General features: G+C 44.9%; 1 protein-coding gene across 6 annotated transcripts in view; it reads right to left on the bottom strand.

Moving 5' to 3' along the window:
• LOC112222921 (protein Jade-1-like) overlaps window positions 1–24,503 on the bottom strand; it is a 56,217-nt gene that overhangs the window by 12,264 nt on the left and 19,450 nt on the right. For all 6 annotated transcript variants that reach the window (XM_042330422.1, XM_042330421.1, XM_042330416.1 and 3 more), the window contains exons 5-10: window positions 21,132–21,316; window positions 19,668–19,879; window positions 11,540–11,707; window positions 11,219–11,335; window positions 7,489–8,028; window positions 1,753–1,870 (exon numbers count right to left, since the gene is read on the bottom strand). In XM_042330422.1, coding sequence (XP_042186356.1) covers window positions 1,753–1,870; window positions 7,489–8,028; window positions 11,219–11,335; window positions 11,540–11,707; window positions 19,668–19,879; window positions 21,132–21,316 — 1,340 coding nt within the window. The remainder of the gene's footprint in view (window positions 1–1,752; window positions 1,871–7,488; window positions 8,029–11,218; window positions 11,336–11,539; window positions 11,708–19,667; window positions 19,880–21,131; window positions 21,317–24,503) is intronic.

Genomic DNA, 24,503 nt, shown 5'->3' with positions numbered 1-24,503 from the left:
ATGCTGCCTCCCCATGCTTCACGGTTGGGATGGTGTTCTTCGGCTTGCAAGCCTCCCCCTTTTTCCTCCAAACATAACGATGGTCATTATGGCCAAAGTGTTATATTTTTGTTTCATCAGACCAGAGGACATTTCTCCAAAAAGTACAATCTTGTCCCCATGTGCAGTTGCAAACCGTAGTCTGGCTTTTTTATGGCGGTTTTTGAGCAGTGGCTTCGTCCATGCTGAGCGGCCTTTCAGGATATGTCGATATAGGACTTGATTCACTGTGGATATAGATACTTTTGTACCTGTTTCCTGGGATTGATTTGCACTTTTCGCACCAAAGTATGTTAATCTCTAGGAGACATAACGCGTCTCCTTGAGCGGTATGATGGCTGCGTAGTCCCATGGTGGTTATACTTGCGTACTATTGTTTGTACAGATGAACGTGGTACCTTCAGGCGTTTGGAAATTGCTCCCAAGGATGAACCAGACTTGTGGAGGTCTACAATTTTTTTCCTAACCACTTACGTACCAGCCTAATCCTAACCGCGACGTACCAGCCTAATCCTAGCCGCGAAGTACCAGCCTAATCCTAGCCGCGAAGTACCAGCCTAATCCTAGCCGCGAAGTACCAGCCTAATCCTAGCCTTAATCCTAGCCGCGAAGTACCAGCCTAATCCTAGCCGCGAAGTACCAGCCTAATCCTAGCCGCGAAGTACCAGCCTAATCCTAGCCGCGAAGTACCAGCCTAATCCTAGCCTTAATCCTAGCCGCGAAGTACCAGCCTAATCCTAGCCGCGAAGTACCAGCCTAATCCTAGCCGAAGTACCAGCCTAATCCTAGCCTTAATCCTAGCCGCGAAGTACCAGCCTAATCCTAGCCGCGAAGTACCAGCCTAATCCTAGCCGCGAAGTACCAGCCTAATCCTAACCATGACGTACCAGCCTAATCCTAACCACGACGTACCAGCCTAATCCTAACCACGACGTACCAGCCTAATCCTAACCACGACGTACCAATCTAATGCTAACCACGAAGTACCAATCTAATGCTAACCACAAAGTACCAATCTAATGCTAACCACGAAGTACCAATCTAATCCTAACCACAGACTACCAGCCTAATCCTAACCACAGACTACCAGCCTAATCCTAACCACAGACTACCAGCCTAATCCTACCCGCGACAACCAGCCTAATCCTACCCGCGACAACCAGCCTAATCCTACCCGCGACAACCAGCCTAATCCTACCCGCGACAACCAGCCTAATCCTACCCGCGACAACCAGCCTAATCCTACCCGCGACAACCAGCCTAATCCTACCCGCGACAACCAGCCTAATCCTACCCGCGACAACCAGCCTAATCCTACCCGCGACAACCAGCCTAATCCTACCCGCGACAACCAGCCTAATCCTACCCGCGACAACCAGCCTAATCCTACCCGCGACAACCAGCCTAATCCTACCCGCGACAACCAGCCTAATCCTACCCGCGACAACCAGCCTAATCCTACCCGCGACAACCAGCCTAATCCTACCCGCGACAACCAGCCTAATCCTACCCGCGACAACCAGCCTAATCCTACCCGCGACAACCAGCCTAATCCTACCCGCGACAACCAGCCTAATCCTACCCGTGACAACCAGCCTAATCCTACCCGTGACAACCAGCCTAATCCTACCCGTGACAACCAGCCTAATCCTACCCGTGACAACCAGCCTAATCCTACCCGTGACAACCAGCCTAATCCTACCCGTGACGTACCGTTCATGATCTCATGGTCCAGCAGCTCGGCCTGATGAGTGAAGATCTGTTCCTGGATCCTCCACAGAGTCCTCTTTATCTTCTCCCTCCGCGTCACCATGTAGGTCAGGTTACGCGCCTGCAACACAACCAGGTGACACGCAGAACCAGGTGACACGCAATTTACAAACCTCCCACACATAACCCCACAATACAAACCTATTATATCTCATCTAGTCATACACAACTAAAACATGTGTAGGGTGACAATCTGGTCCTCTGCCTCTCACTGTCTCCAGATGCTGTCAGTCTAGTAGAGTAGTACTGTCAGCCTGCCTAGTAGAGTAGTACTGTCAGCCAGTCTAGTAGAGTAGTACTGTCAGTCTGTCTAGTAGAGTAGTACTGTCAGTCCAGTAGAGTAGTTCTGTCAGTCAGTCTAGTAGAGTAGTTCTGTCAGTCAGTCTAGTAGAGTAGTTCTGTCAGTCTGTCTAGTAGAGTAGTACTGTCAGTCCAGTAGAGTAGTTCTGTCAGTCAGTCTAGTAGAGTAGTTCTGTCAGTCAGTCTAGTAGAGTAGTACTGTCAGTCAGTCAGTCAGTCTAGTAGAGTAGTACTGTCAGTCCAGTAGAGTAGTTCTGTCAGTCAGTCAGTCCAGTAGAGTAGTTCTGTCAGTCAGTCAGTCTAGTAGAGTAGTACTGTCAGTCAGTCTAGTAGAGTAGTTCTGTCAGTCAGTCAGTCTAGTAGAGTAGTTCTGTCAGTCAGTCTAGTAGAGTAGTACTGTCAGTCAGTCTAGTAGAGTAGTACTGTCAGTCAGTCAGTCTAGTAGAGTAGTTCAGTCAGTCTAGTAGAGTAGTTCTGTCAGTCAGTCTAGTAGAGTAGTTCTGTCAGTCAGTCTAGTAGAGTAGTTCTGTCAGTCAGTCTAGTAGAGTAGTTCTGTCAGTCAGTCTAGTAGAGTAGTTCTGTCAGTCAGTCTAGTAGAGTAGTTCTGTCAGTCAGTCTAGTAGAGTAGTTCTGTCAGTCAGTCTAGTAGAGTAGTTCTGTCAGTCAGTCTAGTAGAGTAGTTCTGTCAGTCAGTCTAGTAGAGTAGTTCTGTCAGTCAGTCTAGTAGAGTAGTTCTGTCAGTCAGTCTAGTAGAGTAGTTCTGTCAGTCAGTCTAGTAGAGTAGTTCTGTCAGTCAGTCTAATAGAGTAGTTCTGTCAGTCAGTCTAGTAGAGTAGTTCTGTCAGTCAGTCAGTCTAGTAGAGTAGTTCTGTCAGTCAGTCAGTCTAGTAGAGTAGTTCTGTCAGTCAGTCAGTCTAGTAGAGTAGTTCTGTCAGTCAGTCAGTCTAGTAGAGTAGTTCTGTCAGTCAGTCTAGTAGAGTAGTTCTGTCAGTCAGTCTAGTAGAGTAGTTCTGTCAGTCAGTCTAGTAGAGTAGTTCTGTCAGTCAGTCTAGTAGAGTAGTTCTGTCAGTCAGTCTAGTAGAGTAGTTCTGTCAGTCAGTCTAGTAGAGTAGTTCTGTCAGTCAGTCTAGTAGAGTAGTTCTGTCAGTCAGTCTAGTAGAGTAGTTCTGTCAGTCAGTCTAGTAGAGTAGTTCTGTCAGTCAGTCTAGTAGAGTAGTACTGTCAGTCAGTCTAGTAGAGTAGTACTGTCAGTCAGTCAGTCTAGTAGAGTAGTTCAGTCAGTCTAGTAGAGTAGTTCTGTCAGTCAGTCTAGTAGAGTAGTTCTGTCAGTCAGTCTAGTAGAGTAGTTCTGTCAGTCAGTCTAGTAGAGTAGTTCTGTCAGTCAGTCTAGTAGAGTAGTTCTGTCAGTCAGTCTAGTAGAGTAGTTCTGTCAGTCAGTCTAGTAGAGTAGTTCTGTCAGTCAGTCTAGTAGAGTAGTTCTGTCAGTCAGTCTAGTAGAGTAGTTCTGTCAGTCAGTCTAGTAGAGTAGTTCTGTCAGTCAGTCTAGTAGAGTAGTTCTGTCAGTCAGTCTAGTAGAGTAGTTCTGTCAGTCAGTCTAATAGAGTAGTTCTGTCAGTCAGTCTAGTAGAGTAGTTCTGTCAGTCAGTCTAGTAGAGTAGTTCTGTCAGTCAGTCTAGTAGAGTAGTTCTGTCAGTCAGTCAGTCTAGTAGAGTAGTTCTGTCAGTCAGTCAGTCTAGTAGAGTAGTTCTGTCAGTCAGTCAGTCTAGTAGAGTAGTTCTGTCAGTCAGTCTAGTAGAGTAGTTCTGTCAGTCAGTCTAGTAGAGTAGTTCTGTCAGTCAGTCTAGTAGAGTAGTTCTGTCAGTCAGTCTAGTAGAGTAGTTCTGTCAGTCAGTCTAGTAGAGTAGTTCTGTCAGTCAGTCTAGTAGAGTAGTTCTGTCAGTCAGTCTAGTAGAGTAGTTCTGTCAGTCAGTCTAGTAGAGTAGTACTGTCAGTCAGTCTACTAGAGTAGTACTGTCAGTCAGTCAGTCTAGTAGAGTAGTAATGTCAGTCCAGTAGAGTAGTTCTGTCAGTCAGTCAGTCTAGTAGAGTAGTTCTGTCAGTCAGTCTAGTAGAGTAGTTCTGTCAGTCAGTCAGTCTAGTAGAGTAGTTCTGTCAGTCAGTCTAGTAGAGTAGTTCTGTCAGTCAGTCTAGTAGAGTAGTTCTGTCAGTCAGTCTAGTAGAGTAGTTCTGTCAGTCAGTCTAGTAGAGTAGTTCTGTCAGTCAGTCTAATAGAGTAGTTCTGTCAGTCAGTCTAGTAGAGTAGTTCTGTCAGTCAGTCTAGTAGAGTAGTTCTGTCAGTCAGTCTAGTAGAGTAGTTCTGTCAGTCAGTCAGTCTAGTAGAGTAGTTCTGTCAGTCAGTCAGTCTAGTAGAGTAGTTCTGTCAGTCAGTCTAGTAGAGTAGTTCTGTCAGTCAGTCTAGTAGAGTAGTTCTGTCAGTCAGTCTAGTAGAGTAGTTCTGTCAGTCAGTCTAGTAGAGTAGTTCTGTCAGTCAGTCTAGTAGAGTAGTTCTGTCAGTCAGTCTAGTAGAGTAGTTCTGTCAGTCAGTCTAGTAGAGTAGTTCTGTCAGTCAGTCTAGTAGAGTAGTACTGTCAGTCAGTCTACTAGAGTAGTACTGTCAGTCAGTCAGTCTAGTAGAGTAGTAATGTCAGTCCAGTAGAGTAGTTCTGTCAGTCAGTCAGTCTAGTAGAGTAGTTCTGTCAGTCAGTCTAGTAGAGTAGTTCTGTCAGTCAGTCAGTCTAGTCAGTTCTGTCAGTCAGTCTAGTAGAGTAGTTCTGTCAGTCAGTCAGTCTAGTAGAGTAGTTCTGTCAGTCAGTCTAGTAGAGTAGTTCTGTCAGTCAGTCTAGTAGAGTAGTTCTGTCAGTCAGTCTAGTAGAGTAGTTCTGTCAGTCAGTCTAGTAGAGTAGTTCTGTCAGTCAGTCTAGTAGAGTAGTTCTGTCAGTCAGTCTAGTAGAGTAGTTCTGTCAGTCAGTCTAGTAGAGTAGTTCTGTCAGTCAGTCTAGTAGAGTAGTTCTGTCAGTCAGTCTAGTAGAGTAGTACTGTCAGTCAGTCTACTAGAGTAGTACTGTCAGTCAGTCAGTCTAGTAGAGTAGTAATGTCAGTCCAGTAGAGTAGTTCTGTCAGTCAGTCAGTCCAGTAGAGTAGTTCTGTCAGTCAGTCTAGTAGAGTAGTTCTGTCAGTCAGTCTAGTAGAGTAGTTCTGTCAGTCAGTCTAGTAGAGTAGTTCTGTCAGTCAGTCTAGTAGAGTAGTTCTGTCAGTCAGTCTAGTAGAGTAGTTCTGTCAGTCAGTCTAGTAGAGTAGTTCTGTCAGTCAGTCTAGTAGAGTAGTTCTGTTAGTCAGTCTAGTAGAGTAGTACTGTCAGTCAGTCTAGTAGAGTAGTACTGTCAGTCAGTCTAGTAGAGTAGTGCTGTCAGTCAGTCAGTCTAGTAGAGTAGTACTGTCAGTCAGTCAGTCTAGTAGTTCTGTCAGTCAGTCTAGTAGAGTAGTGCTGTCAGTCAGTCTAGTAGAGTAGTACTGTCAGTCAGTCAGTCTAGTAGAGTAGTGCTGTCAGTCAGTCAGTCTAGTAGAGTAGTACTGTCAGTCAGTCAGTCTAGTAGTTCTGTCAGTCAGTCTAGTAGAGTAGTGCTGTCAGTCAGTCTAGTAGAGTAGTGCTGTCAGTCAGTCAGTCTAGTAGAGTAGTACTGTCAGTCAGTCTAGTAGAGTAGTGCTGTCAGTCAGTCTAGTAGAGTAGTGCTGTCAGTCAGTCAGTCTAGTAGAGTAGTACTGTCAGTCAGTCTAGTAGAGTAGTACTGTCAGTCAGTCTAGTAGAGTAGTACTGTCAGTCAGTCAGTCTAGTAGAGTAGTGCTGTCAGTCAGTCAGTCTAGTAGAGTAGTACTGTCAGTCAGTCTAGTAGAGTAGTGCTGTCAGTCAGTCAGTCTAGTAGAGTAGTACTGTCAGTCAGTCAGTCTAGTAGTTCTGTCAGTCAGTCTAGTAGAGTAGTGCTGTCAGTCAGTCTAGTAGAGTAGTACTGTCAGTCAGTCAGTCTAGTAGAGTAGTGCTGTCAGTCAGTCAGTCTAGTAGAGTAGTACTGTCAGTCAGTCAGTCTAGTAGTTCTGTCAGTCAGTCTAGTAGAGTAGTGCTGTCAGTCAGTCTAGTAGAGTAGTGCTGTCAGTCAGTCAGTCTAGTAGAGTAGTACTGTCAGTCAGTCTAGTAGAGTAGTGCTGTCAGTCAGTCTAGTAGAGTAGTGCTGTCAGTCAGTCAGTCTAGTAGAGTAGTACTGTCAGTCAGTCTAGTAGAGTAGTACTGTCAGTCAGTCTAGTAGAGTAGTACTGTCAGTCAGTCAGTCTAGTAGAGTAGTGCTGTCAGTCAGTCAGTCTAGTAGAGTAGTACTGTCAGTCAGTCAGTCTAGTAGAGTAGTACTGTCAGTCAGTCTAGTAGAGTAGTACTGTCAGTCAGTCTAGTAGAGTAGTACTGTCAGTCAGTCAGTCTAGTAGAGTAGTGCTGTCAGTCAGTCAGTCTAGTAGAGTAGTACTGTCAGTCAGTCTAGTAGAGTAGTACTGTCAGTCAGTCTAGTAGAGTAGTACTGTCAGTCAGTCTAGTAGAGTAGTACTGTCAGTCAGTCTAGTAGAGTAGTACTGTCAGTCAGTCTAGTAGAGTAGTACTGTCAGTCAGTCTAGTAGAGTAGTACTGTCAGTCAGTCAGTCTAGTAGAGTAGTACTGTCAGTCTGTCTGTCCAGTAGAGTAGTACTGTCAGTCAGTCTAGTAGAGTAGTACTGTCAGTCAGTCTAGTAGAGTAGTACTGTCAGTCAGTCTAGTAGAGTAGTACTGTCAGTCAGTCTAGTAGAGTAGTACTGTCAGTCAGTCTAGTAGAGTAGTACTGTCAGTCAGTCTAGTAGAGTAGTACTGTCAGTCAGTCTAGTAGAGTAGTACTGTCAGTCAGTCTAGTAGAGTAGTACTGTCAGTCAGTCAGTCTAGTAGAGTAGTACTGTCAGTCTGTCTGTCCAGTAGAGTAGTACTGTCAGTCAGTCTAGTAGAGTAGTACTGTCAGTCAGTCTAGTAGAGTAGTACTGTCAGTCAGTCTAGTAGAGTAGTACTGTCAGTCAGTCTAGTAGAGTAGTACTGTCAGTCAGTCTAGTAGAGTAGTACTGTCAGTCAGTCTAGTAGAGTAGTACTGTCAGTCAGTCAGTCTAGTAGAGTAGTACTGTCAGTCTGTCTGTCCAGTAGAGTAGTACTGTCAGTCTGTCTGTCCAGCTGAGAAGCCATCGCCGGCTGCCTGGGCGTGGCTGGCCCGGGAGGCATGGCTTGTGAACATATGGCACCCTGACCCCTCCCCTAGGGCAATGGGAAGTGGAAGTAGAACCTACCCTCTCCAGATCCTGGCGGAGGTGAGTGAACAGCTGTAGGCGGTGAAGGAGGACATCATGCTCTCTCCTAGCCAGACTCTCCTCCTCCTCCTTCTGGGGGGTCAGCAATGGCTGGCTGTGATTGGCTCGGCGCTTCAGCTTCCAGTACTGATACAAGAAGTCTACTGTTTCCTGGGGCAACTGCAGGTGATTGGCTACCTCCTTAACGTCAACAAACTGGTAGAACTGCTCCTCCAGCTGCTGCAGTTTGATCTGACGCAGGTTCACCGCCTGCTGGTTCACCCCCTCCTCCTGGGGGGCTGGGGCGGGGGGTGGAACTTCATCACGTCTGACTCTGTCACTCTTCCGCCACTTCTTGTCTCTGGTCCCCTCCTTTCCCTCCTCCCCCTCTCCGTCCGGTCCTCCCTTCAGACCAGAGTGTTTGGGGCAAAAGGATTTGAACTTGACCTCATCCTGCTCTGTCAGGATGGTGTTCATCTCCAGGCTGCTCTGTAAGGCACAGCTCACATGGAATGCTGTCCGACAGCTCTTTGCTGAACACTGAGGGAATACAGAGAGATATACAGCTCTTAGCTGAACACTGAGGGAATACAGAGAGCAAGTTACAGCTCTTAGCTGAACACTGAGGGAATACAGAGAGTTAGAGCTCTTAGCTTAACACTGAGGGAATTTTTATTTTATTTCACCTTTATTTAACCAGGTAGGCCAGTCTATATACAGTGTGTGCAAAAGGCATGAGGAGGTAGGCAATAAATAGGCCATAGGAGAGAATAGTTACAATTTAGCAGATTAACACTGGAGTGATAAATGAGCAGATGATGATGTGCAAGTAGAGATACTGGTGTGCAAAAGAGCAGAAAAGTAAATAAAATAAAAACAGTATGGGGATGAGGTAGATTGGGTGGGCAATTTACTGATGGACTATGTATAGCTGCAGCGATCGGTTAGCTGCTCAGATAGCAGATGTTTAAAGTTGGTGAGGGAAATAAAAAAAGTCTCAAACTTCAGCGATTTTTGCAATTCGTTCCAGTCACTGGCAGCAGAGAACGGGAAGGAAAGACGGCCAAATGAGGTGTTGGCTTTAGTGATGAACAGTGAGATACACCTGCTGTAACGTGTGCTACGGGTGTGTGTCGTTATCGTGACCAGTGAACTGAGATAAGGCGGAGCTTTACCTAGCATAGGTTTATAGATGACCTGGAGCCAGTGGGTCTGGCGACGAATATGTAGTGAGGGCCAGCCGACTAGAGCATACAGGTCGCAGTGGTGGGTGGTATAAGGTGCTTTAGTGACAAAACGGATGGCACTGTGATAGACTGCATCCAGTTTGTTGAGTAGAGTGTTGGAGGCTATTTTATAGATGACATCGCCGAAGTCGAGGATCGGTAGGATAGTCAGTTTTACTAGGGTGAGTTTGGCGGCATGAGTGAAGGAGGCTTTGTTGCGAAATAGAAAGCCGATTCTAGATTTAGTTTTGGATTGGAGATGCTTAATGTGAGTCTTGAAGGAGAGTTTAGTCGAACCAGACACCCATGAATACAGAGAAAAAGTTACAGCTCTCGGCTGAACACTGAGGGAATAGAGAGAGAGAGCTCCAGCTCTCGGCTGAACACTGAGGGAATGCAGAGAGAGAGGATTGTTGAGGTAACTACCAGGTAGAAAGCCTTGTCAATGCAGTAGCTACATACAGTGCCTTGCGAAAGTATTCGGCCCCCTTGAACTTTGCGACCTTTTGCCACATTTCAGGCTTCAAACATAAAGATATAAAACTGTATTTTTTTGTGAAGAATCAACAACAAGTGGGACACAATCATGAAGTGGAACGACATTTATTGGATATTTCAAACTTTTTTTAACAAATCAAAAACTGAAAAATTGGGCGTGCAAAATTATTCAGCCCCCTTAAGTTAATACTTTGTAGCGCCACCTTTTGCTGCGATTACAGCTGTAAATCGCTTGGGGTATGTCTCTATCAGTTTTGCACATCGAGAGACTGAATTTTTCCCCCATTCCTCCTTGCAAAACAGCTCGAGCTCAGTGAGGTTGGATGGAGAGCATTTGTGAACAGCAGTTTTCAGTTCTTTCCACAGATTCTCGATTGGATTCAGGTCTGGACTTTGACTTGGCCATTCTAACACCTGGATATGTTTATTTTTGAACCATTCCATTGTAGATTTTGCTTTATGTTTTGGATCATTGTCTTGTTGGAAGACAAATCTCCGTCCCAGTCTCAGGTCTTTTGCAGACTCCATCAGGTTTTCTTCCAGAATGGTCCTGTATTTGGCTCCATCCATCTTCCCATCAATTTTAACCATCTTCCCTGTCCCTGCTGAAGAAAAGCAGGCCCAAACCATGATGCTGCCACCACCATGTTTGACAGTGGGGATGGTGTGTTCAGGGTGATGCGCTGTGTTGCTTTTACGCCAAACATAACGTTTTGCATTGTTGCCAAAAAGTTCAATTTTGGTTTCATCTGACCAGAGCACCTTCTTCCACATGTTTGGTGTGTCTCCCAGGTGGCTTGTGGCAAACTTTAAACGACACTTTTTATGGATATCTTTAAGAAATGGCTTTCTTCTTGCCACTCTTCCATAAAGGCCAGATTTGTGCAATATACGACTGATTGTTGTCCTATGGACAGAGTCTCCAACCTCAGCTGTAGATCTCTGCAGTTCATCCAGAGTGATCATGGGCCTCTTGGCTGCATCTCTGATCAGTCTTCTCCTTGTATGAGCTGAAAGTTTAGAGGGACGGCCAGGTCTTGGTAGATTTGCAGTGGTCTGATACTCCTTCCATTTCAATATTATCGCTTGCAGTGCTCCTTGGGAAGTTTAAAGCTTGGGAAATCTTTTTGTATCCAAATCCGGCTTTAAACTTCTTCACAACAGTATCTCGGACCTGCCTGGTGTGTTCCTTGTTCTTCATGATGCTCTCTGCGCTTTTAACGGACCTCTGAGACTATCACAGTGCAGGTGCATTTATACGGAGACTTGATTACACACAGGTGGATTGTATTTATCATCATTAGTCATTTAGGTCAACATTGGGTCATTCAGAGATTCTCACTGAACTTCTGGAGAGAGTTTGCTGCACTGAAAGTAAAGGGGCTGAATAATTTTGGAGAATACAGGACCATTCTGGAAGAAAACCTGATGGAGTCTGCAAAAGACCTGAGACTGGGACGGAGATTTGTCTTCCAACAAGACAATGATCCAAAACATAAAGCAAAATCTACAATGGAATGGTTCAAAAATAAACATATCCAGGTGTTAGAATGGCCAAGTCAAAGTCCAGACCTGAATCCAATCGAGAATCTGTGGAAAGAACTGAAAACTGCTGTTCACAAATGCTCTCCATCCAACCTCACTGAGCTCGAGCTGTTTTGCAAGGAGGAATGGGAATAAATTTCAGTCTCTCGATGTGCAAAACTGATAGAGACATACCCCAAGCGATTTACAGCTGTAATCGCAGCAAAAGGTGGCGCTACAAAGTATTAACTTAAGGGGGCTGAATAATTTTGCACGCCCAATTTTTCAGTTTTGATTTGTTAAAAAAAGTTTGAAATATCCAATAAATGTCGTTCCACTTCATGATTGTGTCCCACTTGTTGTTGATTCTTCACAAAAAAATACAGTTTTATATCTTTATGTTTGAAGCCTGAAATGTGGCGCAAAGTTCAAGGGGGGCGAATACTTTCGCAAGGCACTGTAGCTCCAGTGTCTGTGTGTACCTGTATACAGGCTCCAGTCTGGTCTTTACAGAGACAGCAGGTCAGAGCCCATCTGTTACTAGGGATGTGGGACATGTTGGTGATCGGCTCCATCTTCTCTGGGTTCCCAATGCTCACCTACACACACATAATCATTGGACAATACACTCCTTGCCAAAATGTGAAAGTCCCCTTTATGCAACCATCATTGAAACACTAGGATACTATCACTTGATAACTTCAAGCCTCCTTGATGAGACCGCATACCAGGATAGGCTTGGACAAAGACATATGATTGGACAGACCATAGCGACTTGGGGGTCAGAGGTTAGGGTTCATCACCTCTGGGATCCACAGGGCACAGCTGACGTGAACCCACTTTGTTCCGCTGCGAGTGGGTTTCATGGCCCCGCCCTTCTTGGGGCAGAGTTGGCATTTTGGCGAGATGCCGAGGTCACAGGTCCGACACAGCCAGCTTCCCTTTGGCACCTTCAGAATCCCATAACATGCCTGGAACACAGAACATACAGAACATAACCACTAGGTCAGAGCGTTGGGCCAGTCACCGAAAGGTTGCTGGTTCGAATCCCCGAGCTGACAAGGTAAAAATCTGTCATTCAACCCCAGTTAACCCACTGTTCCCCGAGAGCCGAAGAAGTGGGTGTCGATTAAGGCAGCACCCGCATCTCTCTGATTCAGAGGGGTTGGGTTAAATGCATAAGACACATTTCAGTTGTATAACTGGTTAGGTATCCCTCTTCCCCTTTTCTTAGAACAGTCACCTATACTCCCTCTCTGGCCTCTAGGTCATCAGGCTTCTGATTATCCCACACACCTGTCACCATCGTCTCACGCACCTGCGCCTCATGTCACTCACCTGGACTCCATCACCTCCTTGATGATCTTCCCTATATCTGTCACTCACCTGGACTCCATCACCTCCTTGATTATCTTCCCTATATCTGTCACTCACCTGGACTCCATCACCTCCTTGATTATCTTCCCTGTATCTGTCACTCACCTGGACTCCCATCACCTCCTTGATTATCTTCCCTGTATCTGTCACTCACCTGGTCCCCGCCTTGATTATCTTCTCTATATCTGTCTCTCCCCTTGGTTCTTTCCTCAGGTGTTATTGACTCGGTTTTCATGTCGGTGCGTTGCTTAAAACACTCACTCCCTGAACTTGCTTCCCGACTCTCATCGCACATCGTTACAGGAACACAGAGCATAATAACACACCTATAACATAAATGATTTATCAGCAGAATAAGTAAGGGATAAACGGTTCTGTACATTACCTTGGATATGGATGGTGGAGTTCGTAAAGATCGTTCTCAAATCAAATGATATGAAAGCACACATTTATCGGAAGATAATATTTTTTTGGGGTGGGGGGGTTAATATTTACATTTTTATAAGCAAATTCATACTGTCATCTTTTGGTTACTAGACCCAGTCGTTCGTTCCATTAGTATATTTACGGACGTGAACCAGTCATTAGTTTATGTTCTGTTGCTATGTTCAGTGGCAACGTTCCTGTCCCTTGCTCGCTGCTAGCTAGCCAACTAGCTATGTCTACACAGTCACTACCTCTTCTGCCAGAATAACAGAAACGTTTATTCCGTTGCGTTTAAGCTGCTTATCCAGCTTATACCACAGTTGCCATAGAAAACAATACTAAGCACACAAACATGAATGTGTGCATGAGGCAGATGGTCATGTTTTTTTATTTCACCTTTATTTAACCAGGTAGGCTCGTTGAGAATAAGTTCTCATTTACTGCAACCTGGCCAAGATAAAGCAAAGCAGTGTGAAACAGAGTTACACATGGAGTAAACAATAAACAAGCCAATAACACAAACAAATCAATGACACAGTAGAAAAAAGAAAGCAGTGCAACATAAACAACATAGTTACACATGGGATAAACAATCGTACAGCCAATAACACAATAGGAAAATCTGTATACAGTGTGTGAAAATGAAGGAAGGAGGTAAGGCAATAAATAGGCCGTAGTGGCAAAGAAATGACAATTTAGCAATTAAACACTGGAGTGATATGTGCAGATGAGGATGTGCAAGTAGAAATACTGATGTGCAAAAGGGCAGAAAAACAAAAACAAATATGGGGATGAGGTAGGTAGTTGGTTGGATGGGCTATTTACAGATGGGCTGTGTACAGCTGCAGCGATCAGTAAACTGCTCTGACAGCTGACGCTAAAGTTAGAGAGGGAGATATAAGACTCCAAAAATTCAGTGATTTTTGCAATTCGTTCCAGTCATTGGCAGCAGAGAACTGGAAGGAAAGGTGGCGAATGGAGGTGTTGGCTTTGGGGATGACCAGTGAAATATACAGTTGAAGTCGGAAGTTTACATACACCTTAGCCAAATACATTTCAACTCAGTTTTTCACAATACCTGACATTTAATCCTAGTAGAAATTCCCTGTCTTAGGTCAGTTAGGATCACCACATTATTTTAAGAATGTGAAATGTCAGAATAACAGCAGAGAGAATTATTAATTTCAGCTATAATTTTTTTCATCACATTCCCAGTGGGTCAGGAGTTTACATACACTCAATTAGTATTTGGTAGCATTGCCTTTAAATTGTTTCACTTGGGTCAAACGTTTCGGGTAGCCTTCCACAAGCTTCTCACAATAAATTGGGTGAATTTTGTCCCATTCCTCCTGAAAGAGCTGGTGTAACTGAGTCAGGTTTGTAGGCCACGTTGCTAGTACACGATTTTTCAGTTCTGTCCACAAATTTTCTATAGGATTGAGGTAAGGGCTTTGTGATGGCCACTCCAATACTTTACTTTGTTGTCTTTAAGCCATTTTGCCACAACTTTGGAAGTATGCTTGGGGTCATTGTCCATTTGGAAGACCCATATGCGACCAAGCTTTAACTTCCTGACTGACGTCTTGAGATGTTGCTTCAATATATCCACAATTTTCCTCCCTCATGATGCCATTTATTTTGTGAAGTGCACCAGCCCTTCCTGCAGCAAAGCATCCCCACAACATGATGCTGCCACCCCTGTGCTTCACAGTTGGGATGGTGTTCTTCGGCTTGCAAGCCTCCCCCTTTTCCTCCAAACATAACGATGGTCATTATGGCCAAAGTGTTATATTTTTGTTTCATCAGACCAGAAGACATTTCTCCAAAAAGTACAATCTTTGTCCCCATGTGCAGTTGCTTTTTTTTATGGCGGTTTTGGAGCAGTGGCTTCTTCCTTGCTGAGTGGCCTTTCAGGTTACGTCGATATAGGACTCGTTTTACTGTGGATATAGATACTTTTGTACCTGTTTCCTCCAGCATCTTCACAAGGTCCTTTGCTGTTGTTCTGGGATTGAATTTAACTTTTCGCACCAAAGTACATTCATCTCTAGGACACAGAACGCGTCTCTTTCCTGAGTGGTATGACGGCTGCGTGGTCCCATGGTGTTTATACTTGCGTACTATTGTTTGTACAGATGAACGTGGTACCTTCAGGCGTTTGGAAATTGCTTAGGTACACCTCCAAATTGTACACAGGTACACCTCCAATTGACTCAAATTATATCAATTAGCCTATCAGAAGCTTCTAAAGCCATAACATAATTTTCTGGAATTTTCCAAGTTGTTTAACTTGGTGACAGGGGGTAGCATTTTCACATCCGGATGAAATGCATGCCCAAATTCAACTGCCTGCTACTCATCTCCAGAAGATATGATATGCATACTATTAGTAGATTTGGATAGAAAACACTCTGAAGTTTCTAAAACTGTTTGAATCATGTCTGAGTATAACAGAACTTATTTAGCAGGCGAAACCCAGAGGACAAACCATTCAGAATTATTTTTAATTAATCATTTAATCAAAGTTTGATTTTTATAGTAATTTATTTGAATTTGGCGCTCTGCATTTTCCCTGGCTGGACGCCAGCGTCCCCCCACATATCCCAGAGTGGTTAAAGGCACAGTCAACTTAGTGTATGTAAACTTCTGACCAACTGGAACTGTGATACAGTGAAATAATCTGTCTGTAAACAGTTGTTGGAAAAATTATCGACAAATATGTAGCGAGAGCCAGCCGACTAGAGCATACAGGTCGAAGTGGTTGGTAGTATATGGGGCTTTGGTGACAAAACAGATGGCAATGTGATAGACTACATCCAATTTGCTGAGTATGGTGTTGGAAGCTATTTTGTAAATGACATCGCCGAAGTCAAGGATCGGTAGGATAGTCTGTTTTACGAGGGTATGTTTGGCAGCATGAGTGAAGGAGGCTTTGTTGCGAAATAAGAAGCCGATTCTAGATATAACTTTGGATTGGAGATGCTTAATGTGAGTCGAAGGAGAGTTTACAGTTGAGCCAGACACCTAGGTATTTATAGTTGTCCACATATTCTAAGTCGGAACCGTCCAGAGTAGTGATGCTAGTTGGGCGGGCAGGTGCGGGCAGCGAACGGTTGAAGAGCATGCATTTAGTTTTACTAGCATTTAAGAGCAGTTGGAAGCCATGGAAGGAGTGTTGTATGGCGTTGAAGCTCGTTTGGAGGTTTGTTAACACAGTGTCCAAAGAAGGGCAAGATGTATACAGAATGGTGTTGTCTGCGTAGAGGTTGATCAAAGAATCACACGCAATAAGAGCAACATCATTGATGTATACAGAGAAAAGAGTTGGCCCACGAATTGAACCCTGTGGTAACCCCATAGAGACTGCCAGAGGTCCAGAAAACATGCCCTCCGATTTGACACACTGAACTCTATCAGAGAAGTAGTTGGTGAACCAAACGAGGCAGTCATTAGAGAAACCAAGGCTGTTGAGTCTGCTGATAAGAATACGGTGATTGACAGAGTCGAAAGCCTTGGCCAGGTCGATGAAGACGGCTGCACAGTACTGTCTTTTATCGATGGCGGTTATGATATCGTTTAGGACCTTGAGCGTGGCTGAGGTGCATCCGTGACCACCTCGGAAGAGTTGTCACGGATGCTTGGCCGGGGTTTGGGTAGCCAGGTGGAAAGCATGGCCAGCGTAGAGAAATGCTGATTGAAATTCTCAATTATTGTGGATTCATCAGTGGTGACTCTGTTTTCCAGCCTCAGAGCTGTGGGCAGCTGGGAGGAGGCACTCTTATTCTCCATGGACTTTACTTCATCCCAAAACTTTTTGGAATTAGGGCTGCAGGATGCAAAAGTCTGTTTGAAAAAGCTAGCCTTTGCTTTCCTAATTGACTGTGTGTATTGGTTCCCGACTTCCCTGAAAAGTTGCATATCGCGGGGACTAATCGAAGCTAGTGCAGTACGCCACAGGATGTTTTTGTTCTTGACTGCCCTTGTTTTTTTTCAAGGGCAGTCAAGTCTGGAGTGAACCAAGGGTCTCTTCTTCGATCTTCATTTTGTGAATGTGGCTTATTATTATGACATTATATTACATGTTATTATATAACATGCTTATTTAAGATGGTGAGGAAAGCACTTTTAAAGAACAACCAGGCATCATCTACTGATGGGATGAGGTCAGTATACCTGGGCCATGTCGATTAGAAAGGCCTGCTCGCAGAAGTGTTTTAGGGAGCATTTGACAGTGATGAGGGGTGGTCGTTTGACCGCGGATCCATAGCGGATGCAGGCAATGAGGCAGTGATCGCTGAGATCTTGGTTGAAAACAGCAGAGGTGTATTTAGAGGGCAAGTTGGTCAGGATGATATCTATGAGGGTGCCCATGTTTACGGATTTGGGGTTGTAGTTGGTAGATTTGTTGATAATTTGTGTGAGGTTGAGGGCATCTAGCTTAGATTGTAGGACGGCCGGGGTGTTTAGCATATCCCAATTTAGGTCACCTAGCAGTACGAACTCTGACAATAGATGGGGGGGCAATCAATTCACATATGGTGTCCAGGGCACAGCTAGGAGCTGAGGGGGGTCTATAACAAGCGGCAACAGTGAGAGACTTATTTCTGGAGAGATGGATTTTTAAAACTGTTTGGGCATAGACCTGGATAGTAAGACATAACTCTGCAGGCAATCTCTACAGTAGATTGCAATTCCACCCCCTTAAGCAGTTCTGTCTTGATGGAAAATGTTATAATTGGGGATGGAAATTCCAGAGTTTTTGGTGGCCTTCCTAAGCCAGGATTCAGACACGGCTAGGACATCCGGATTGGTGGAGTGTGCTAGGGCAGTGAATAAAACAAACTTAGGGAGGAGGCTTCTAATGTTAACATGCATGAACCCAAGGCTTTTACGGTTGCAGAAGTCAACAAATGAGAGCACCTGGGGAATAGGAGGGGAGCTAGGCACTGGAGGGCCTGGATTAATCTCTACATCACCAGAGGAACAGAGGAGGAGTAGGATAAGGGTATGGCTATAAGAACTGGTCATCTAGTGCGTTGGGAACAGAGAATAAAAGGAGAGCATTTCTGGGCGTGGTAGGGTAGATTCAGGGCATAATGTACAGACAAGGGTAAGGTAGGGTGCAAGTACAGTGGGGGTAAACCTAGGCATTGAGTGACGATGAGAGAGATTGCATCTCTGGAGGTACCAGTTAAGCTAGGTGAGGTCTCCACATGTGTGGGGGGTGGGACAAGGGGGCTATGTGAGGCATGTTGAGCAGACTTAGGGGCTCCGCAGTAAAATAAAACAATGAGAGCTGCCCTAAACAACAGTGTACAAGGCATATTGACATTAGAGAAAAGCATAAGCAATCACAGGTGTTGATTGGGAGAGCTAAGACAACAATGAGTGAGACAACAACGGGTAAACAGCTAGGACAACAACAACGGGTATATGGCGATGAATGGGCAGAGGGGGTCAGTTGGCTTCACACAGTGCCTGAGTTTGAGGCTGGGGCAGACAGATAAACAAAATGAAGTACCGTGTTAATGGACAGTAACATGAATATGTGCATGAGGCAGATGGTGAAACTCGAGTCGCACAGCATCAGATGGAATACGGAGGCCCCTCTCTCTGGTCAGTCTCACCGGAGGAAAGGAAGGAGAGGAACGGTAAGAGGCAGACTCCCCTCCACTGAGTCTAATGCCGTATTCAAAACATTTGGGAACTCTGGGGAAAAAAACTAAATCCGATCAGGAAATAGTTTTGAACGGTCATCAAACTCAGAATTCCAAGTCGGAGAGGTGTGATCTTTCTAGAGCTCCAACTTTCCAACCTGAAAATCACTGATGCCCCCCCAGAGTTCCCAGTTGTCCTGAAAGCACCATGACCATCAGATGCAGGTACCATCGGTCAAGTAAAAAAAAAAAAAATTATGCTGATCTATTTGCTCTAGTTTTGATACATAATATGGTCTGATAAGAACAATATTGGCAGGCCAGGCATATAGCCACTATGCTGTGATAATGTATTAGGCCAGGCATATAGCCACTATGCTGTGATAATGTATTAGGCCAGGCATATAGCCATTATGCTTTGATAATGTATTAGGCCAGGCATATAGCCATTATGCTGTGATAATGTATTAGGCCAGGCATATAGCCATTATGCTGTGATAATGTATTAGGCCAGGCATATAGCCATTATGCTGTGATAATGTATTAGGCCAGGCATATAGCCATTATGCTGTGATATTGTATTAGGACAGACATATAGCCATTATGCTGTGATAATGTATTAGACCAGGCATATAGCCATTATGCTGCGATAATGTATTAAGACAGGCATATAGCCACTATGCTGTGATAATGTATTAAGCCAGGCACATAGCTACTATGCTGTGATAATGTATTAGGCCAGGCATATAGCTGTTATGCTGTGATAATGGAGATAATGCTGAGGTTGTTTGGAGTGAGATAATGCTGAGGTTGTTTGGAGTGAGAAAATGCTGAGGTTGTTTGGAGCGAGATAATGCAGAGGTTGTTTGGAGCGAGATAATGCGGAGGTTGTTTGGAACGAGATAATGCGGAGGTTGTTTGGAGCGAGATAATGCGGAGGTTGTTTGGAGCGAGATAATGCGGAGGTTGTTTGGAGTGTGAAGTGTGATGGATGTGACATCCATGCTGAGAAGAAGCCCTTTACATCAGAGTTGTTTGTCCCTGTTGAAATACAATACTATATACTCTTGAGGAAAGTATCGCATCTCAAGTCTCCATTGAATAGACACTGATGCCAACATCCCTTGACATTTTTTATAAAGTAGTCAAATAACGAGATGTATCCACCAATCCAAAAAGGGGAATAGGCGGGAGCTTGACAGGCCGCCGTTCTGCTCTGTGGACAACAAATCCCACTGTTAGGGAGGCGACTCATCTCATCTGCTCCTTCCATGGAGGGACTAGTGTCTGCTGGTTTTTGGTTTTTCTTTTCAATTAAGACCTAGACAACCAGGTGAGGGGAGATCCTTACTAATCAGTGACCTTAATTTATCAATCAAGTACAAGGAAAGAGGAAACCCCACAGAGACTCAGTCCTCTGGGTTGAGTTGGACGCGTGCTAGGGCAATAACGCTGGATTACAGAACCGTACCTGGTGAACACAGATGTTGCACTTGTCACAGAAAACCATCTCGTTGTTGTCCTCGCTGTCAGGTGACCGACAGATGTCACACACAACATCCTCGTCGTACTCCATGCCAAGCCCCTCCTCCGTTGCCATGGCATGGCTCATTCTGTCATAGCAACGCCTCTCAAACTCCTCCATCACTCTCTCCATGGTCATCTCGTCCAGCAGCACCATGCCTGGAGAACAGATAACATTAAACACTGCACAGCGCTGGACCACAACACAGTCCATACTACACAGCGCTGAACCACGACACAGTCCATACTACACAGCGCTGAACCACGACACAGTCCATACTACACAGCGCTGAACCACGACACAGTCCATACTACACAGCGCTGAACCACGACACAGTCCATACTACACAGCGCTGAACCACGACACAGTCCATACTACACAGCGCTGAACCACGACACAGTCCATACTACACAGCGCTGAACCACGACACAGTCGATACTACACAGCGCTGAACCACGACACAGTCGATACTACACAGCGCTGAACCACGACACAGTCGATACTACACAGCGCTGAACCACGACACAGTCGATACTACACAGCGCTGGACCACGACACAGTCCATACTACACAGCGCTGAACCACGACACAGTCCATACTACACAGCGCTGGACCACAACACAGTCCATACTACATAGCGCTGGCCAACAACACAGTCCATACTACACAGCGCTGAACCAACACAGTCCATACTACACAGCGCTGAACCAACACAGTCCATACTACACAGCGCTGGACCACAACACAGTCCATACTACACAGCGCTGAACCAACACAGTCCATACTACACAGCGCTGAACCACGACACAGTCCATACTACACAGCGCTGAACCAAGACATTCCATACTACACAGCGCTGGCCAACAACACAGTCCATACTACACAGCGCTGAACCAACACAGTCGATACTACACAGCGCTGAACCACGACACGGTTGATACGACACGGTTGATACTACACAGAGCTGAACCACGACACAGTCGATACTACACAGTGCTGAACCACAACACAGTCGATACTACACAGCGCTGAACCAAGACAGTCCATACTACACAGCGCTGGACCATAACACAGTCCATACTACACAGCGCTGAACCACGACACAGTCCATACTACACAGCGCTGAACCAAGACAGTCCATACTACACAGCGCTGGACCACGACACAGTCGATACTACACAGCGCTGAACCAAGACAGTCGATACTACACAGCGCTGAACCACGACAGTCGATACTACACAGCGCTGAACCACGACACGGTTGATACTACACAGCGCTGAACCACGACACGGTTGATACTACACAGAGCTGAACCACGACACAGTCGACACTACACAGCGCTGAACCACGACACAGTCAATACTACACAGTAAGCTGTACAACCGTAGATGAGGGGGTAAATCTACTGACCCATCAGAGTGAATTGCTGGTTGATGAGCTCCAGCCAGGCCACGTCAGTGTCGTTGAGGTCGTAACGACACGTCCCCTCAGCCAGGGTCTGGATATCCACGTACCCCAGCGCCCCTGAACACCCCGAACGGATCCACTTCTTAGGCGTCGAGAACATCACCTCCATCCCCCGCTCAGCCACTCCCCTACAGAGCAGAGATATGATTAAAGAGTTAGATATGACTAGAGACCAGAGATGGTGAGATATGACTAGAGACCAGAGATGGTTAGATATGACTAGAGAGCAGAGATGGTTAGATATAACTAGAGACCAGAGATGGTGAGATGACTAGAGAGCAGAGATGGTGAGATATGACTAGAGACCAGAGATGGTTAGATATGACTAGAGAGCAGAGATGGTTAGATATAACTAGAGACCAGAGATGGTGAGATATGACTAGAGAACAGAGATGGTGAGATATGACTAGAGACCAGAGATGGTGAGATATGACTAGAGACCAGAGATGGTGAGATATGACTAGAGACCAGAGATGGTTAGATATGACTAGAGAGCAGAGATGGTTAGATATAACTAGAGACCAGAGATGGTGAGATATGACTAGAGAACAGAGATGGTCAGATATGACTAGAGAACAGAGATATGACTAGAGAACAGAGATGGTCAGATATGACTAGAGAACAGAGATGGTCAGATATGACTAGAGAACAGAGATATGACTAGAGAACAGAGATGGTCAGATATGACTAGAGAACAGAGATATGACTAGAGAACAGAGATGGTCAGATATGACTAGAGAACAGAGATATGACTAGAGAACAGAGATGGTCAGATATGACTAGAGAACAGAGATGGTTAGATATGACTAGAGAGCAGAGATGGTTAGATATGACTAGAGAACAGAGATGGTTAGATATGATTAGAGAACAGTGATATGGCTAGAGAGCAGAGATGGTTAGATATGACTAGAGAACAGAGATGGTCAGATATGACTAGAGAACAGTGATATGACTAGAGAACAGAGATGGTTAGATATGATTAGAGAACAGTGATATGACTAGAGAACAGAGATGGTCAGATATGACTAGAGAACAGAGATATGACGAGAGAACAGAGATGGTTAGATATGACTAGAGAACAGAGATGGTTAGATATGACTAGAGAACAGAGATATGACTAGAGAACAGAGATGGTTAGATATGACTAGAGAGCAGAGATGGTTAGATATGACTAGAGAGCAGAGATGGTTAGATATGACTAGAGAGCAGAGATGGTTAGATATGACTAGAGAGCAGAGATGGTTAGATATGACTAGAGAGCAGAGATGGTTAGATATGACTAGAGAGCAGAGATGGTTAGATATGACTAGAGAGCAGAGATGGTTAGATATGACTAGAGAACAGAGATGGTTAGATATGACTAGAGAACAGAGATGGTTAGATATGACTAGAGAACAGAAATACATAAACTCAGCAAAAAATAAATGTCCTCTCATTGTCAACTGCGTTTATTTTCAGCAAACTTAATGTGTAAATATTTGTATGAACATAACAAGATTCAACAACAGACATAAACTGAACAAGTTCCACAGACATGTGACTAAAAGAAATGGAATAATGTGTCCCGGAACAAGGGGGGGGGGTCAAAAATCAAAAGTAACAGTCAGTATCTGTTGTGGCCACCAGCTACATTAGGTACTGCAGTGCATCTCCTCCTCATGAACTGCACCAGATTTGACAGTTCTTGCTGTGAGATGTTACCTCACTCTTCCACCAAGGGACCTGCAAGTTCCCAGACATTTCTGGGGGGGGTGGCCCTAGCCCTCACCCTCCGATCCAACAGGTCTGGTGAGGTCCTGCCTTACAACAAGCCCTCAGTCCAGCCTCTCTCAGCCTATTGAGGACAGACTGAGCACTGATGGAGGGATTGTGCGTTCCTGGTGTAACTCGGGCAGTTGTTGTTTCCATCCTGTACCTGTCCTGCAGGTGCAATGTTCGGATGTAGCAATCCTGTGCAGGTGTTGTTACACGTGGTCTGCCACTGCGAGGACGATCAGCTGTCCGTCCTGTCTGCAGCATGCCTAAGGCACGTTCACGCAGATGAGCAGGGTCTCTGGCCATCTTTCTTTTAGTGTTTTTTCCAGAGTCAGTAGAAAGGCCTCTTTATAGTGTCCTAAGTTTTCATAACTGTGACCTTAATTTCCTACCGTCTGTAAGCTGTTAGTGTCTTAACGACCATTCCACAGGTGCATGTTCATTAAGTGTTTATGGTTCATTGAACAAGCATGGGACAGTGTTTAAACCTTTTACAATGACGATCTGTGAAGTTATTTGGATTTTTACGAATCATCTTTGAAAGAAAGGGTCTTGAAAAAGGGACGTTTCTTTTTTTGCTGACTTTATATATCAATGAATTGGTGAGGGCACTAGAAAAGTCTGAGGCACCCAGCCTCACCCTACTAGAATCTGAAGTCAAATGTCTACTGTTTGCTGATTATCTGGTGCTTCTGTCACCAACCAAGGAGGGCCTACAGCAGTACCTAGATCTTCTGCACAGATTCTGCCAGACCTGGGCCCTGACAGTAAATCTCAGTAAGACCAGGACCACAAATACAAAGTCCATCTAGACACCGTTGCCCTAGAGCATACAAAAAAACTATACATACCTTGGCCTAAACATCAGTGCCACAGGTAACTTCCACAAAGCTGTGAACGATCTGAGAGACAAGGCAAGAAGGGCATTCTATGCCATCAAAAGGAACATCAAATTCGACATACCAATTTGCACCTGGCTAAAAATACTTTAATCAGTTATAGAACCCACTGCACTTTATGGTTGTGAGGTCTGGGGTCCGCTCACCAACCAAGACTTCACAAAATGGGACAAACACCAAATTGAGACTGCATGCAGAATTCTGAAAAAATATCCTCCGTGTACAACAAAGAACACCAAATGATGCAGAGCAGAATTAGGCCGATACCCACTAATTATCCAAATCCAGAAAAGAGCTGTTAAATTCTACAACCACCTAAAAGGAAGCGATGCCCAAACCTTCCATAACAAAGCCATCAACTACAGAGAGATGAACCTGGAGAAGAGTCCCCTAAGCAAGCTGGTCCTGGGGCTCTGTTCACAAACACACCCCACAGAGCCCCAGGACAGCAACACAATTAGACCCAACTAAATCATGAGAAAACAAAAAGATAATTACTTGACACATTGGAAAGAATTAACAAAAAAACATAAAACTAGAATACCTGACCACTGTGACTGACCCAAACTTAAGGAAAGCTTTGACTATGTACAGAATCAGTGAGCATAGCCTTAGCATGTCTTCTCTTGAGAGCCAGGTCTGCCTATGTGCTCACTGCCCA

This window comes from Oncorhynchus tshawytscha, linkage group LG11, assembly GCF_018296145.1.
Source record: "Oncorhynchus tshawytscha isolate Ot180627B linkage group LG11, Otsh_v2.0, whole genome shotgun sequence".
Taxonomy (NCBI): Eukaryota; Metazoa; Chordata; class Actinopteri; order Salmoniformes; family Salmonidae; genus Oncorhynchus; species Oncorhynchus tshawytscha.
This window is presented reverse-complemented; position numbering and strand designations above follow the sequence as displayed.